The sequence below is a fragment of the Amblyomma americanum genome, chromosome 5 (genome assembly GCF_052857255.1).
Source record: "Amblyomma americanum isolate KBUSLIRL-KWMA chromosome 5, ASM5285725v1, whole genome shotgun sequence".
NCBI classification, from domain to species: domain Eukaryota; kingdom Metazoa; phylum Arthropoda; class Arachnida; order Ixodida; family Ixodidae; genus Amblyomma; species Amblyomma americanum.
Window position 1 is genome coordinate 58773826 of NC_135501.1, and position 18353 is coordinate 58792178.

Genomic DNA, 18353 nt, shown 5'->3' on the forward strand with positions numbered 1-18353 from the left:
GACTTCAACTAATTTGATTGTTTATTTTCTTAAACGTGATGCAAGACTGTCTCAAGCAGTTTGGAAACATTGGCTATCAGTAGCATTTGCAGAGAAGCGTTTACCACAAATGACCTGTTTCGAGCCCGCATGATACACATGTCCCCATTTTCAGCTGGTCACAGGGTAATTCAATTTCTTCAACCTCCTTTAGTACACCGGTACAGAACAAAGTTAAATCTTCATCGGCTTTGTTTTCCTGCCTCTTTACTGCGCATAAGAACTGGGCCTCATCCAACCTGTTTAATGACGGCGAAAGACACGTGAAACCATTGCAAAACATGTGCGGGATACAATGCGTTTCATATAGCAGCTGCCGCACCGAGAAAAAATTCGCCCTAGCACGTGCCGCCGCCCTCCGTACACTGTTAACAAAAATACACCCAAATGGGAGTAAATGGCTTGTCCTCTAGCGAACATCCAAAAGGATGTTGTATTTACTCCATATAAAAGGAGTATTTGATTTACTTCCTTATACAAGGGAGGTATTTAGGAGTAGAGGGGAGCTTTTTACTACCCTCAGAAATGGAGCCCAAAAATGGCGTCGTGTTTATCAATCCTCATTCAGGCTCATTCTTACAGCAGTGCCAGCGGCGGAAACGGACAGTAGCTGCAGTGTCCGCTGGCAACCCAACTTGGCAAACTGCGCTGTCCTAATCTGACCCCGCGTCGCGCGTTCTTTCCGCCGTCTGCAAGCCCAGCGGCGCCGTAGGCGAATGCAGCAGCAGTCGTCTGCTTGTCGTCTGCTTTCGCTGTATGAGCGTGTTTATTTGGCTACGTTCGTAGATAAAGGGGTATAGCATTAGAATAAATAGTTGAAAACTGAGAAGGAGTCGTGGAGGAATTTTCACAAACATGCACCACGCTATATTTGACTGAAAACCATAGCGGTATAAGTTGAAAATAAAAAACAACCATGAAGGCAGTTTGGTAAGGCAGTGTTTGCATCATATTCACTTTTTTAAAGCTTGGCATTTCAATATGTTTGAGGAAAAATGTAGCCTCATCAGCTCAATCAAGAGCTCAGTGTTGAAACTATATTCTATCAGATTTCCATGTTATGCAACGCACTATAATCTGTTGCCACACACCGAGAGAAACACACTAAAAAAAGCTGTGAGAATTAGGCCTAAGAAGGGGCTCTAATGGGGTGGCGACACTAACAAAGGAAGGTAAGGTATGATTAGAGCACTGGAGGCTTCAGAAGAGCCGTTCAATTATGCTGCTTACTGTAGCGGAAAACGGCTACAATCCGATACCTTGTACCGCGGCAGGCGCCCTTGAAGGCGCAGTAGTGAACAAAGATCCAGTGATGATGTTAACCAAGGGGTCGTCACTCACCGCCATTATTAGACGACTGACCACAAGCAGACGAGACGCAAGGTGTCGGTGCGGATAGCGCTAAATGGTTTTTTATTTACTCCATTGGGGACTTGGGCGCATTGAGACCAAGAAACTCCATTTTAAAATGGGAGTTATAATGAAGAGAACACTCCTTTATACCCCATTATTTAGCGCAGGGAGTAAAATAGGCCATTTAGAACATTTTTGCTACATGTAAATGCTTCCGCATATGGAGCATAACGGGTGGCGCCAACCGTTTAAACTCCTAATTGGGTTGATCCTTGTTTACAGTGTACTAGCTGCAGCCACTAGTCACGTGACCCTATCCTCCGCTAATCAGTGCACACTTCTCCTCCGCACTTTGCACCTCCTCTCCAGTACTCTCTCGCTCCGCACCTGTTGCTTATCTGGTTTTCTCCTGTCGCCGACCCCCTTTCTAGCGACCCAGTTAAATCAAAATTGCCGATTGGGCGAGCTGTTGGGACATGATTCGAAATGACCAACGCGGAAACAGACGTAGAGAAGGGAAGAAAAAACGTCGTGTCAGTGTTTTTTCTTCTCTTGTCTTCTTCTGTTTCCGCGCTGGCCATTTCGAATCACGGCCCTAAAACTCCCTGAACAGTTTATTTGATATTTCAGCACTATTTCGAACGCAAATATATGGCATGTAGGGTCACCGGTGTTCATTTTCAAGCGCTTGAAGCAAGGGGAACACCCTGAATCCCGCTGTTTTATAAAGTGTTAAAGAAACGGTGGTTGGTTTAGTTTAGTACAGCATGTGACCAGAAGCAAATTTCCAGAAACGGTGGCTTAATGGTCTGAGGATCCGCTTCGCATGCGGGAGGTACAGAGATTGACGCCACCTGTGGAACAATGGCTACATACTTTTCCTTGGCCAGGTCCGCAGCTTTTCCTGGGGCAAATATTGCAAAACAGGTCTTTACTCCGCTAAGGCTCTCAATGGGGCTAGTTTGTTAAAATAAAACATGCTAATTACTAGTGCATACAAACAGATACGGACAAGAAAGGGTACAGCGTGCGTCCTGTTTTCTCTCTTTTCCGTATCTGGTCATATGCGCTAGTAATTACCATGGGTCTTCACTCATCCTTTTTGTGTTTAGCTCTTGTAGGGTGAACTGATTGGCAAATGGCCTTGCGGCAACTTCCCCTCCTCGTCGGATAAGGGTTTCTGAGAAACCAAAATACATCTCGTGCGGTGGAGCCCAGTATGGCCCTTGTTTTACAGAATATTTATTTCAAGACCATTCAAACGTTTCACCCCATTGAAGCGAACACCATGGCGAGGGGAAAGCGTCCAGTGTACCACCAAAGGGTACCTGCGGCGCTTGGGATCGGACCTTCCACTTTCCACATGCGACAAAGAAGCTCAAAACAACTTTTCAGGTGGCTTTCAAAGTTCTAAGCAAAGAAAACGGCGTCTTTTAAAAATGCGATACAGATCTGCTACATGAGGCCTGCCGAAAGTGTGTTCATTACACGCTCCCACGTTGCTGCGGTTGAACGAAGTACAAATGGCATCGCCTAGAAATGGTAGAAGCCATCAGGCGTAATAAAGACGGTCTTCTGACGGTCTCTTTCATCGACTTCGAATTTCCAATATCCGCTCTTTTTGGATCACTGTACGAAAAATGCTTGGCGTCGTAAAGAAGGTCTAGGATATCGTTTATTAAAGGTACAAGTAGCTGTTGTTCTTGCTCAATAAACTCAAAGCAATAAACTCAAAAACCGACGCCTCCCGTGCTTTTTTCTTTTTACGTGTACGACAGTAGCTGCCCGGGCTCTATTCTCTGGCTAAAGGACGTCGTCACAGTGCATTGCTTCGACTTACTCCACTTTTCCTCTTTATTGTTCCCCTGCTTCATGAAGTAAATGTGGACAGTCCGGTGAACAGCTGTCCCAGGCCCCCATGTGAGAGCCGCACCGCTACTTCACAGAGGTCAAATCTTGAAACGAAGGCCAGGAGTCCGGGAGAAGACCCCCGCCTCTTGAATCGGCGGCCCGTCCCAAACTACGACACTTTTCCCTGTTCGCCGGGGTTCGCCCTTGATGCATTGGAACACGATTCAGCAGCGATGTAGATTGGTCGGTGGGCAGCGCACAGCAGTGCGCACCCTCGCCGGTATATTGAGGCACCAGCAGGTAGGCGCCAACCTCACGCAGAGGCGCAGCGATGACGCCTGCAGGTTCCCTTTGTACTAGCCCCAGCGAAAGAGGCGCGGCGTCTACACATTCAAGGTGCCTCTGTACAAGCCGCTGACACATAAGCAAATCGACGACGCAGGCACAAAGAGTTTTGAAACAACCTACGTTAATCAAACACATTGATAAAAGGCATAACTGCCGCAGAATGCGTGCGTCAGATCAGTTTTTCAAATAAATAAAAAAGTGCGTCCTAAAGTGCTGTGTTGCGAGAAAATACGGTGCTTTTTTTATTGCCGCGCAGGATCAAGCTGCACCCATGAAGGCACGCAGGCAGTTCAGTAAAAATATCGCTTCGCTGGTGGCATGTTTAAACGCTTACGGCTCCCAGTTCGAATTACCGGAGCTACTGCACCACACTATGCAGTTACTTCCGCTTCATCGCTTGGTGGAAAGAAATTGTGTAGACAAAACTGTTTTGCTCTTCGCATCCTTTGCTGCGCCCAGCGTTCAGAATGAACAGAAACCTAAATTTCCACCTTCTAGCGTTTTCACCATCTCCTTTCAGGAAAGCCAGCGCATATATCCGTCAGCGGCACTCATCAGCAGAGCATGCCTGGAACCGTTCACCATTGGTAAGAAATATGCCCCTATTTTTCAGTACTTGTTTACATTTAGCTGCTAGCCTCATCGAGAAAATTATCTTCGCGCTCTGGATTCATTTTACACGGTGCAGTTGGGTGCAAGAATCACACTCTTTACACTGGCGGTGATAAACTCTTAACTGCAGAGAGAAAAATATTTAATCTGTTTGGTGGGCGTACAGAAAATATTCAGAGCAAAACAGAGGCGAAACAGCACCTTCCGCTAATATAGGTAGCAATCAAGTGCGGAAAAGAAGGCTGTTTGCCGCAATATTTGCACGTCGTTATTATTAGCCTAATGCAGAGAATACATTATTTATGTATGAATTTATTTTCACGTTTGAAAGCAACTTTTATGAGACTCGCCGTAAGGGGGGAGTCACGAAATTGTTCCACAAAAAGTCACTTTAATTTTTAAGTGAACTATAATCTGCTAATTCGCGTGTTCTAGTGTTTTGCCTCCACTGAAATGGAGCCGTCGCCGAGGTGATGGAAATTGCGGCGATTTTCTCATCAAGCCAAGAGCACCGCCACTATTCCAGTACAGCTGTTTTGTTTTAAATATACGAATCTTGGATCCCGAATTTGTCGAACTACTAATAGGCAGAACCTAGTATTTAAAGAGTAAACCGTGTTAGATCTTGCAGAGCTCGTTCACAAGAGCGTTTTCCTAATGCGTTAGCATTAGAACGTTTGTGAACAAAAACCCGGCAGCAGCTATGCGTTGGCGAGCAGGCTCCGAGACAACGAAGAAAAAGCATACCATGCTTAGGCACTTAAGCGGGGTCTTAACCCACGGCCACGTGAAAAGGACAGGTTTGCTGCCGCTAGACAACTCCGCCATCGGCGCATTCCTTTCACTGCGAAAGCACTATTTCACGAGTTCTAAACAGCTCACCGAGTTTGTGTGAAGCTTGACCTTGCGAGGGACGTGAGGTTCCACAGCGGAAAAAGCAGGGGTAAGACAGAACACAGGGGCTTATGTTCTGTCTTGTCCCTGCTTTTAGCTCTGTGGAGCCTCATGTCAATTACATACTAGACCGAACAATCACCTTTATGAGGGTGATCTTGGCCAAATCACAAACAAATAAATAGAGTAATATTGCTGGGACTGGGATTCGACCCCACGGCGACGCGAACAAATCTGCTTCGTTGGCCACTGCATGAGAGCGCTATGCTAACGCCGCAGCCGATCAGGCCACGTGTTAAACTGCAACACACTCTCGCGCTGTGCATTGCACATCGTCGTCTGCATCAAGTAATACTATTACCGAACTAATAACGTCGCCAGACGTGCCGACTATCCAGCAAAGCTAAACCATGAGCCAACCAGTCTAAACACATGCTTTCGCGCGTCTAAATGGTTTAGCTGGGTTAAAACCCAGCCACGATTTCTCTTTGTCCCATCGGAACAGTGCTGTAAAAGTAAACACCTGAACAGATTTGGATGATCGTGGAGCTTAGGCCTGCCAAATCTTCGTACATCTCTTCCACTAACTGAATAGACTCATGAAGACAAGATAACAAGACAACACAGTTTTCCTCGACAGGCAAATATATAATACGTCACGGTGTCATTTCAACCTCCTTCTTATACGTTCATCGTAACACATTCCAAAAGAATGTAGCACCACCCGGCGCGGTAAAACAGTGAACAACATTTTCTGGTGTCTTCCAAAAAGCGCAATTCACCGTCCGTGGCGAAAAAATTTGCTTGGTGTGAAGCCATGCCTTGGCAGGCAGCGTCGATGAGTGCTGTTTGATAACGAACGTTTTTCAAGCCGAATGAATGCGCATTCGCTTAATACGCTTAAAAAAGCTGATGCGAAGAAACTCTAAGTTGAAGATGTCAGCAACATCCTTGAGGAATCCGCATAGAGTCCTCTCAAGACCCTATGCTGTCGCTGGGAAACGGTCAGAAAAACGAGTCTAAGGCGCGTAATAAGCAAAGAAGAAAATAGGTCTGCCAATTTCAAAAATTAAACGCGAAACATGTTGATGCACAAAAATTAACAAGCCCTACTCCACCGGACCCTAAAGGAAGAAAACGGTTGTCAGGACGCATGACCTTTCATTCAAAGCGCTACACAAAAGTTAGGGAATTTGTACGCTTTGCAGGCATTTTCTTCCTTGCGCAATGCAGGGTTTGCAGGAAATAGGCAAGCTTTGCAACAATGCAACCAAGAAGATGCTGCAGTCTTGTGCCTGAAAAAACAATGAGAGTTCCTGACCCGTTTTATAGCCAATATTTGTGTAGCCCAATAGTCCCTACGTTTGCCAACCTGGTTCAGATGGACCCAAGATACTGAACGTTGCCACAGTCCAGCTTACGCCACCAGAATGAGTTGGCCTCGCACCCATTTGCCCCAACCAAATCTCTTTGGATATAATTAGTTATGACGGTTCCAGCTCATACCTTGCAAAATCGTCCAGTCAAATGCAAAGCCTCCAGTCAACACAAAAGAGGCGGCGTCATCAACATAGGATAATATCTTAGTTTCTCATTTAGCCACGGAGAAAGCATGGATAGCTACCCTGTTAATAATACCTAAGGAAATTGGTTCTAAATCTGGGAAGAGCAAAAAAAGTGACAAGGGATATTTTTGGTGAACACATGATTTCAGTGTTATAGGTTTAAGCCTTTTATACGACTAGTTATAACAGTGCCTAATTCGCATAAGGAAAACAGCACCAATATTTGCATTCTGCAAGACTACAAATAAGAAATCGTGACAAACTTTTTCAAATGCTTTGGCAAAGTCAATCTCAATACGAGCTACTAAGTATGGCTAATCTCATATAATACTATCTCCAACACGAAACGTGATATATTGTTACGGGCTGACGGGCCCTTCCAATAGAAATCACCCAGGGATGCGGGAGCCACGAGAAACCGCGATCGGCGGCGGCGATTCTCTTAGATCTATCTCCCCTGCTCGCACCACGCGCGGGAGAGATCAAACGCGGACAAACGCGTTTGTCCCGTCGGTACCTTTTCGCTGCCCCGTGTTTGTTTCTTTTTTAGCTCTAGTAACCATGTTTCAGCCAGTGATTCAAAAGCATCAACTAGCCTATATTTCTTCTTTAATTTTGCCTTCTTCGGGCAAAGTGCTTCCTTGGACCGCGAACGCTGTACGCCCTAACCTGCAACAATATAGACATGTGTTGCAATACTGCGGCCTTTCATACTGCAGAACTGATGCGAGTCCATTAAGTTCATGAAAACTGGCTGCTGACGGCCGCGAAGAACCATTGGAAAATGTTGGTAATATGCAGTACACAGGAAAATTGAACAATATCCGTGAAGAGTTTTTCGCCGATTAATATCTGTGCTTTCAGTATCAGTATGCTGTGTCCGGAATAGAATACTGCAGGAAAAAAAAAAAACATAAGATGCTTCGAAATTCTCCTTGAAAACAAGTGCAAGGAAAATTGAAAAATTTTAACAGAACTAGCTAGTAGTACCGGATAGTCGACGAGATGACAGATTTAATTAATGTGCTTGGATTCAAAAATTTCGTCATATTCTCTAAGCAGGTTCTTCAGTATAGTATTCTGAAAGCGTAAATTTATAATGGGCACGGTATAACGTCCCGGAGTGATAGATGCGCTATGAGGGACTATGAAGTAGAAGGCTATTGATTAAATTAGACCACCCAGGCCTCTTCAAAGTACGATGACATCACGTAGCACACTTGTGTACTTTTTACATTTCGCTCTCCTGCAAATGCGGCCTTCGCAGTAGGGACCGTAGTAGCCATTTTGAATCCGCAGCTCGCCAAAGCCACTGAGCCACTGCGCTTGGTTCCTGCAGATGTGCTTTAGCGATTGAGCGACCTTGCTTGTTCTTTCCTCCACATAAATGCTTCGGGGTCGCTACAACGCCGTATTAGGGGTAAATAAGGGGACCACCATGAACCACCAAGGACCGCATATTTATTTTTACCTTTACACTGCCCTCGCTGTACTTACTCTTTGCATACATGATCCACGAAGTACCTGCCTTTGTGTTTACAGGTGGAACGACGCTTCCAAAGGGCTCCGTCATACAGATAGCCACGTACTTCCTACACCGGGATCCGGCGGTGTTCCCGAAGCCCGAGGAGTTCCACCCAGAGCGCTTCTTCCCGGAGAACGCCAGGGGGCGTCACTCGTACGCCTACATCCCTTTCTCGGCTGGACCGAGAAACTGCATCGGTAGGTTGTGCACTCCAGCTCTTTGGTTTCTCATAGCGCTGTTTCAATTAATACTGCTACCGGCTGACCAGGGCAGCAGTTCAGGTACATAAGCCTCCCAGCAACGGTTTTATACCAATCTTACACCTTAAACTCCTTTTTTCAATGCGTCATGTGTGCTGGTGCTTTGAGGCCGTAGCTAATAAGTGCTCCTAACCAAATTTCCGCATGTTTAAATTTTTTTTGTAAAGAGGCATCATCTGCTTGTGATTCAGCAATTCAATCAAATCTCTTGCCGCGTCCTTCAAAGCCGCCCTTTAAGACCGGTTTCAGCGCCTCTTAGACACAGGTTACCGACCACAATTGTAGTCCACTGCGGACCGCATCGTACCAAACCCACCGACGAAAGGAAAAAGATTATTCATTATTTCGTAAATGGATCGTTTCAGTTACAGTCTCAAAAAGTTTGCGAACATAATGGTTTTAAACGGCTTTTCTGCACCAATAAAACCATGTAAGCTTAGCGCAAAAGAACTTCAAAGATCTATTGGCCCGGGGATGCACCATATATCACCACCATCCCGTTGAACCTTGTAGAGAAAAGCTTGTGCACTGTGTGGGGCTATACAGGATAAATGAAAAACAAATGAAACGGGCAGATGGCATTAATGAGAAGCTGTTCGAAAACCACGACAATGCGCAAAATGTGGTAAGGTTTTAATGTAGCTAAACCAAATAGAAGACGAAAACCTAGTGTGTGGCTACGTGTCAGCTTCTAGCTCTGTGTTTTCACTTTTCGCTGTCTTCTCGCGTGTGACGTGGGTCGGACAGTGCCCTCGGTGAGACCGAATGCTGACGACACCCCTGTGGAGAAATTCCCGGCAAGGTGGGCGCATTCTCAAGTGAGAAAACCCAACCAGAACCCTCAGGGGTAAGCTAGGCTTAGCTTGGCGCTGCCGAGCGAGGCCTCGCTACGCGTCTGCATGGATTCTAAGTTGTCGACGACCGCTACGGTGATGCCCGCTGTGTTGCCACCTGACGCAGCCTCCACGTCCACGCAATCGTCAGCGCCTCCGGGCCTACAGCCTGCGCCGTCTTCCGACGATACGATTTTGGCCTGTGACACGGAGTGCTCCAAAGCCTCCGTGCCCGTGACACTCCCTTAAGAAACTGTGCCCGTCGCGCCGGTTCAGTATTCCCACCAAGGGCCGTCACCAGCGTCTGAGCCTCCTCCACAGATTCCTCCTGTGAGTCAAGACTCTCTTCCGCCTGCTGCGAACTCGTTCCGCGTTACCATCAAGCCTACATTGCGATTTGATATGACAGCCATCTCTGCCCGGAAGGTTCAAGCTACAACTGACCACGCTCTTGGCTCTTCGAACTACTGCGGGTTTGTCGTCCATCGCCCATCGAACACCATCACGGTAAACTTTCCATCCATGATGGACGCCCAGAAAATGTGCGCAGTTACGCGGATCCCCCTGGATGACAGCAAGCATGTCCCGCTGCAATTATATTTTGCATCTGGTCATGACACCCTTCGCTGCATGGTTTATCATGTCGACAGCACAAGCCCTTCCGAGGAAGAGCGCGCAAATATTCGCTGCTTAACTCAAGTAGTACTGCAAGCACGGCCTAAGGGGCGCCGAGGCTCATACCTGCCCATCCTGCAAAGCCCGTTGACTCTCCCGAAGTACCTTACCGACTTAGGTGCGATCGTCAAAACCCAGCCCTTCCGACCTCGTCGCATTTTTCGTTATCACTCCCACAAAGAAGGAGATATGCAAAATACCTGCCCTACTCCAGCAGCTGTGGCCGACATGAATGAACCAACAGTTCCTTGTGCCCTGCGCAAATCGCCAGACCATGATATTCGCTCCCCCGCTTGTCCAAAGAAGAAGCAAGCGAAGAAGTTTCACAAGTCGCCTGAAAAGATAGATGCTCCTACAAGTAATCGCTTTGCAGCTCTCGCATGTGACGACAACCACTTCCCTGAACTTCCTTTATCTGAGCCCGCTGTTCGCCATACGTCTACTCACCAGCGTACATAGACACAAGCGGCTCACCTTCCTGGATCAAATGGTACGCCAAATCGTCCAGGGCATCCATCACATGTGGATACCACAGATGAAGACACAGCTTTAGACAATGGAATTGCGGAGGCTCGCCGCCGACTAGACGAACTCACCCAGCGCCTGGAACAACGTCGTTCACAATCCTCTCGCAGAATTCTAATAACTCGGGAGCAATCATCAGAGGAATCACCTCGAGTAAGCACTGGGCCACAATCAGGTGCCGACCACCTGTTCGCCGTGACTACCCCGACAGTGGAAAAGATATTAGCGCTGATGAAGCAGCTGACATCCCTCATCGTGGAAGCTCTTCGGCCTCGTCATGGATAGCGCATCATCATCGGTGGTGGTGCAGTGGAACTGTCGAGGATTCGCTAATAAGGCCTCTGAAGTGAACATCCGCCTTCGCGACGGAAAGCTGAAGGCATGGGCGTTCCTACTGCAAGAGCATAATGCACTTCCACGCCTTTCACGTTTCTGCGCATACCATTCACCCTCTATCCCTGATCGCCGTTGCACCGCCTCCTTCCTCAGTCCAAGTAAATCTGCCATTTATATTCACAGTTCAGTTCCGCACACACCGCTCGACCTTTCATGGTGGTGCAACACACGTCAAGAGGTTGTCGCCCTCCTCGTAAAACCAGCACGCACACCCCTTGTCGTAGTTTCTTTTTATAGTCGTCCTGCTCCGCATCTCCCAATCTGGGATTGGTTCGTTTTCTCTGTTCTACAAACTCGGGTATCCCTATTCTAGTTGGTGGTGTCTTAAACGGCACACACACTGCGTGGGGTTACCCATCGGACTCCACAAGGGGTGCACACATCGAAAAGAGCTTTTCGGATCATTACTTTCAACATTTAAACCACCCGAATACTTCTACCCGCCCACCAGGTGGCCCGTATTCACCTGATTTGACTTAGTGGTTAGGCCCCGGCCGCCCTCGTTGGGCTGTTGATTCTGATACTTGGGGTAGCGATCACAGTCCTATTTTTATCTCCTTCACGCTTACGCGTCTACGGAAAATACGCCGCACTGTACAAGTAACATCATGGGACTATGTACGCGCAGACAACTATTTATCTACATTCAACCCCTCTTCAGCACTGTCTACTCTATCTGCTGTTATCGCTACTCACACTATTACCACTACTGTAAATGAAGACGACCCAAACCCGGACATACATCTCTTGAATCGGTGGGCTCTTCGTCGCCAGGCGGATCTTTACGCTACTCGTCTCCCCGATGACCCATCGGCTCTTCCTACTGTTCACCGCGCTACCGCACGGGCGCGGCGCGATGCAAAGCGGCTAGGCAGGCAACTCTAGGCTGCATGGTGTGTCCGCCGGCCCTCTACGCAGGGCAATCGACATCATTGGAGAGTTTTTCACGCCATGGAGCGCCCTTCTCAGGTTGTAGATTACACAGAGAGCATTCGCCTCGCCCTAAATGTGGATGAAGACACATTTGCACAACAAGCGGTCCGTCAATTATTTCCAAACCAAGAGTGCACAGCTACGTCTCCACCTGACTTACCGGTTGCAGAGCCCTCCGATAGGATTACGTCTGACCTCACCATGGCAGAGCTGCTGGCCTTTAAATGTTTTAACGTTTAAAAACTTCTGCTACTCCCGGGCATGACTGCAAACGTAACTCCTTATTCCGTAACTTGGAAGGGAGGGCTTTGCAAACCCTACTTGATACATTTAGTGAAGTGTGGCTTTCTGGCATTATGCCGGGAGACTGGAAGCATTATATTGTGGTTCCAACACCCAAGTCAGGTGAGCCTCCAGTATCTCTCTTGGCCCTTCGTCAGATTTCCCTTACGCCTACCATCTGCAAGCTTTATGTAAACATTCTAGCCGTACGCTTGTCGTGGTGGCTGGAATATCATGATTGTTACCCAGATTCCCAAATTGGTTTCCGCCCACAAATTGGAACGGAGGACGGCCTTGCTACTTTGGCTGCTGACGTGCTTGACCACTTTCCGCAGAGTCACCTTGTACGAACCGTAATCACTACAGACATAACAAAGGCAGATGATAACATCCTTCACTCTGCCATTCTTGCCTCCCTTCAAACTCTTGGTGTCCCTCACCGGTTCCTCCTCTCCATTCACGCCTTATTAGCAAATCAAACCTTCAGCGTGCTTTTCCACGGAAAGCCCTTTGTTAACTTCACTTCCAATAGAAGAGTGCCGCAGGGTCCGTTTTTGCCCCCACATTATTTAATGTGGCTTTAATTCCTCTTGTTCCAGCCCTAGAGACCATCCCTTCTAACCACGTGCTTGTGTATGCCGATGACATAACCTTGTGGTGCTGTCATCGAGATGCGTCTATTCATCAGTCGGTCCTTCAGCACGCGCTGGATGTATTGACATCTCGCCTCTCACCTGTGGGTCTGACAGTCTCTCCTACTAAATCATGTTTCATTGGCTCATTGGCATTGGAAATAAAGCCGGCTTACGAAAAGCTCCCCCTTTAAATTTTACGGTACGTAATTTTCTTACTCCTTAGGTAGAAACTGTTCGTATTCTTGGTCTTTTCCTCCATACATTTGGGACTGGCACCCCGTGGCTGACAGCCACCCGTAAATCGGCTCACGCTACTCTAGGTCTGATTCGTCGCACAGCTATGCGCTCGGGTGGCGCACGTGCTCATACGGCCAGTTAGCTTGTGCGCTCTATCCTTCAGCCACGGATAGTATATCAGGCACAATTTCAACGTCCCACCAGCAGACAGTGGCACTCCGATGAAGCTATCAATCGCGAGGCTATGCACGTCATAACATCTGCCTCATTTAACACCCATACCTGTGCTACAGGAGTTCGCCCAACTTAATACACTCAGTGAACTCATCGACCAACGGGTGGCAAATAGAGCTCGAAAACAGCTTCTCCAACTTCATCGTTTAAAGACACTTCCTCCGTGATCATATTTCCAGCTCACTGACAGTCGCCCCACTGTTTCCCCGTCTGTTTCAGCAGCGTGTCTTCCTGAAGGGTGCATATTATAGACGGATGCATCACGTGCACTCCCATGGCATTGGAACTTCAAGCCATTTATAATGCCATTGCTTCCCTTCCGCTCGTTCCAACATTCAATGCAGTTCATATTTACACCGACTCCCGCACCGCCCTTAAACAGCTTAAGGCTGTTCGACGAAGGTTCCAGATTTCACAATCTATTCATGTGCTCTGCGGAAAGTATCCATGTCCTGTGCGTATACACTGGATTCGCGGCCATGCCCAGGATCCACATAACATTCAAGCGGATGCTATGACTCATCTTCATACATCAGGCGATCCGCTACCTTCCCCTCTTTCCTCAGATCCGTTCCTATCCCATGTGTCCGATTCCGAAGTTCTACGCCAGCGAACACGCGCTCTAATTCCTCCGTGTTCGCACCCTCTCCCCCGTATTGTTACTCGGCAGGAGGAGGTATCCGTGCGCCGGATTCGGGCAGGGGCGGCTCTGACACCATCTGCCCGTCATCGGTGGCGTGCCAAAGATCTGCCAGCAGCTGACAGGTGCCCTCACTGTAGCGCTGCACCGGACATTTGTGATGTGCGTCACTTGATGAGGACGTTCCCAGCGACGGCTGCTATAAGAAAACGGCTCTGCAGGGAGGATGGCCTTCGGTGTAACCGCGAAAGTGACTACGTGGAGTGGACTATGAACAACCGTTTCATTAGAAACCTCTGCGACTACCTCAGGGCAACGGGTCTTCACTCCTTCTTTTAACTTTTATTCCCGTGCATTCCTTCCCTCCTTCCTTTTTTTCAACTTATGCCTCAAGGCACACTTCTCGAAAAAAAAATAGACGTGAAAAACAATGTGCCAAGCCTGGTTGGCTCATGGTTTTGTTCTGCTGAGACGTCAGCGCGTCTGGCGACGATATTGCAACGTACAGGGCAAGAGTGGGCTGCCCGTTAACACGACGCGTGATCGGCTGGAGCGGGGTAGCAAAGTACTCCGTGCAGTTGCAGTAGCCAGCCAAGCTGATCTGTTCTTGCCACCGCGAGTTCGGTTATTTCAGCTAATAAACCAGCAGAAAAACAACCATGCCGCCGGTGGGATCAGAACCCACGACCTCCGAATATCGCGTCCGGTGCTCTTACCAACTGAGCTACGGCGACGGCTGTCCAATCTGCTGCTCTCGTGGATATTGATGTTTATTTGGTGTACGCGAACCTTGAGAGTGTTTACCAGCGCGACCCTCGACCATAGCGGCGGACGTAGCACGTCCTGTAATACCGCGAGCGTGACGTGGAACGTCATCTAACGGCGAGGGCGGAAACTGTGCGAGAGCCCTCTTATGCTACCTATGGCATCAAGACTGCCAGAACCGAGACTCCCGTTGAGGAAGCCAACAGTCACCGAAACCAAGGTGCATAAAGGAATGTTTTCTATTTTTTAAATTTCTAATGCCAGTCAATTCGGTTAAAGAAAATTACTTATAAACCAGCAGAAAAAACAACCATGCCGCCGGTGGGATCCCAACCCACGACCTCCGAATACCGCGTCCGGTGCTCTTACCAACTGAGCCAGGGCGACGGCTGTCCAATCTGCTGCTTTCGTGGGCATTTATGTTATGCGTGTAAGCGAACCTCCAGAGTGATCACCAGCGCCACCCTCGTCCATAGCGGTGGACGTAGCACGTCCTGAAATACCGCAAGTAAGACATAGAACGTTATCTTCCGCCATCTTCCGCCCTCATCCGTCATCTTCCGCCCTCGTCAGTTTCCGCCCTCGCCGTTAGATGAGGTTAGATGAGGGAAAATGTCTCATCAACTGTCGGAATTCCGGGAGGGCACCTCAATGACGCGCTGATTGAACGGATCAAGAAGGGACTGACAGAAGAGAGAGGGAAAGAGGTGGCATAGTGCAGAGCTCCGGAATAATTTCGTCTACGTGGGGATCTTCAACGTTCACCGATGTCGCATTGCATACAGGGGCGTTTTGCGTTTCGCCTCCGTCGCAGCCCTCTGCCGACGAGAGGCCTTGCAGCTGAAACGACGCGTATGAAGAGAAAAGGAGCAGGTTTCTCCTATACATATCATACATTCATCATGCATAGCAGGCCGACAGCGTCGTTCTCTGGATCCTTCACGTAAGGCCAAGGTCAATGTCCCCATCACGTGCAGCGGGTGGAACAAAAACTAAGGCGCTGTGAACATCTGCCCTCAAACGCAGTGCGCAGCTATGTTTCTGGCGTCTGAAGATCTGAAACGTACGTGACAGCGATATAAGGGCAGAACGGCGCAGGCGCGGACTTCCCGCCGAACGTTACCGTGAAGCTGTCTTTGAAATCCCGTTTTTGCTGGGAACAGCGTTCTGACGTTTTGTTTTCTTTACCTTCAATATTGCACTCTTTAATCGCTAGTCAACACTATGCAGGTAGACTTTGTTGACAGATTTCATATTTAAACGCATAGAGGTCCGAAAATATATTTCAAGACAAATCAAGACACTGTTATAGTTCTCTTGAGTCTCCATGTCAATTACCCCGCAATTAAAAGAATATCGAAAGGTTCCATAAAACTTAAGCCTCACAACAATGTTCTTTCGTAAAATCCCCACAACTGCAGTTGACACGCTGCACATGCAGAATGAAATCGACGGATGAAGGCTAACAAGGTCTTTTGCGCAGCTTGATGTCGCGCGACGCCTCATTTCAGTTGATTTTATTTCTGTTTATATTTTCATACTAAGCCAAAGGGCGTACATTTTAGTATGTAATAGCAGCTGGTAGTCGGATGACGATTTGTCTGCACAGCCGCCATCATATTGGTTTAAGACAGAAATTCTGTCATCCTTCCTCCAAGCTAAACCTTCTAATACCTGTTTTACTCACCTGTTAAATGTGTCTAAAATTTGAAAGAAATTATTAAATTCCCTCGTAGAAAGAAATCTCTCCGCTGCACTTGCTTTGCATTTCACTTGTTTGTAACTTAGTGAACGGTGTAGAATTTGCGCTGGAGCATACACCTAGAACGACCATCAGGATAAACGGTCGTGTGAAATTAAAAGACGCACCAATCTCTGCATTAACTTAGAATTTGGCTCGCTGCCGTTCATTGCACCTGCTACTTGCCGTGATGAAAAGCAACATTCCTTAAGGAAAGTGCTGTGCCTTCCTTCTGCTCAATCTTAAACCCGACCGGAACATTTGGTTTGTTAACGTAATCTACGTGCAAAAACCAGATGCGTCGCTGTTTTTTATTCCAGATCGGATATTTCGCCCAACTTCAAGATCAGAGCCACTGTTAAGTTGTATGTTTTTCTTCACCCCTTTCAGGCCAGAAGTTCGCGATGGCCGAGGAGAAGATTGTGGTGGCCAACATCCTCCGTCGCTTCCGGGTCCAGTCACTCGATCAGCGCGACCAGGTGGCGCTTTCGTTGGAAATAGTGCTGCGGCCACGCACAGGGCTCAGGATCAAGTTCATACCACGGTGACGCCACGGCCACAAAGCACCTAAAACTTGGTGCTGGCTTAGTTAATGAATTCCTGTGAAAAACTATTAGTGGAACACAGGAACACAACAAATCACAGTCAGCAAGCCCATACTAACGGCGCCTTCTCCTGTCCTCACTTGTGTACTGAGAAGACGATAAAATTTTTGATCAGTTTCCTCTATATCATTTAGATTGCAGATGTCCGGTAGCTGTACTAGCTGCTCTCGACCTGCTTAATTCTCTTTTTTTAACCGATGCACCATGGACACGACGATTATTTAAAAGTTCCTCTCTAGATGACCTGTATGTGCTAGTAAGATGACTGTGGCGCAAGTGTACCGTGCACTCACGCAACACAAGGCACAAAATACAGTGCCCTAAGTGCTGCTGTTTCTTTGTTCACAACGCGTTTGGAAGGACCTTTGCCAATAAACGAAGGTCATATGCAAGAAGCGTCGGCCATTCAAAGGATCGTCCGCGTTTATATCGCGCTAAGAGACATAATAACAACATTTTCGCTTAGTAAAGAAACATTGAAGTGCTATGATTTGTGCACTTTTAATATTTACATGTTATGCATCAAAAATTACTTCTTTGGGGCAGCGGTCCTTTCGTTTCTATGGCGGAGCTAGCACAGGACACACGTTAGATATATTGAGGGGGCAGCGAAAGCTACGAGGAGCACTGAGCGTCATTACCAGCACGCAAAAAAAGAATCTCAGTGAAGTGCTGTGGTCTTTCGCCGATATTTTTGTACTCCTCATTGTCACGCTCATTGTATTTGCCTACGTGTATATTAATTGGACCACCACACTATCCTCTGGCATTTGTACAAACAGTGTTTGCTAATTTGTATGGCACAAGTAGCAATAAATCAAATCAAAAAGAAAATTGGCGAGGGAAACCGGATGGGCTGTCCGGTAGCGAAAAGCGACTGATGATGAAGGCTTGTGAGCGCTGCCCACTTAATATATCTTTTTATTTAATCAATTCCTCGCCCAGATATCCGCCTACTATGAACGGGCTGACCACAGGTATCATCATCATAATCAAATGTAGAGTGAAGGTGACGACACATCCAGCAGCCAAAGGCCGTATCCAGTACCCGCGTGTGCTTCCAACCGTTTCTAAGCCCTATCATTAGGCAGGCGCTTCGCCTTTGTCGGGGCCGTGTTTTCTGAAGATGCATTTTAGTTTGTCGTTCAGTTATGCAGCGGCATTGATTGCGCCGAAGGAAATGGTAGGTGGGGAAGAAAACTGTCTATCAGACACGCGGCCATTCTGAGAACATTAGGCCGCATGCACTGCCGTTGAGCCACAATAATAATAATAATAATAATAATAATAATAATAATAATAATAATAATAATAATAATAATAATAATAATAATAATAATAATAATAATAATAATAATAATAATAATATAATAATAATAATAATAATAATAATAATAATAATAAT

The 18353-nt window shown here is 47.3% G+C and overlaps 1 protein-coding gene across 1 annotated transcript in view; it reads left to right on the forward strand.

Annotated features, from left to right (window-relative positions):
- The window catches only part of LOC144132475 (cytochrome P450 4V2-like), a 62643-nt gene extending 45578 nt beyond the window's left edge, over positions 1-17065 (forward strand). Inside the window, exons 10-12 of the mRNA XM_077664917.1 lie at positions 4112-4178; positions 8205-8384; positions 16734-17065. Of these exons, the coding sequence (XP_077521043.1) occupies positions 4112-4178; positions 8205-8384; positions 16734-16891 (405 nt within the window). The 3' untranslated portion in view covers positions 16892-17065. The remainder of the gene's footprint in view (positions 1-4111; positions 4179-8204; positions 8385-16733) is intronic.
- The last annotated feature ends 1288 nt before the right edge of the window (positions 17066-18353 follow it).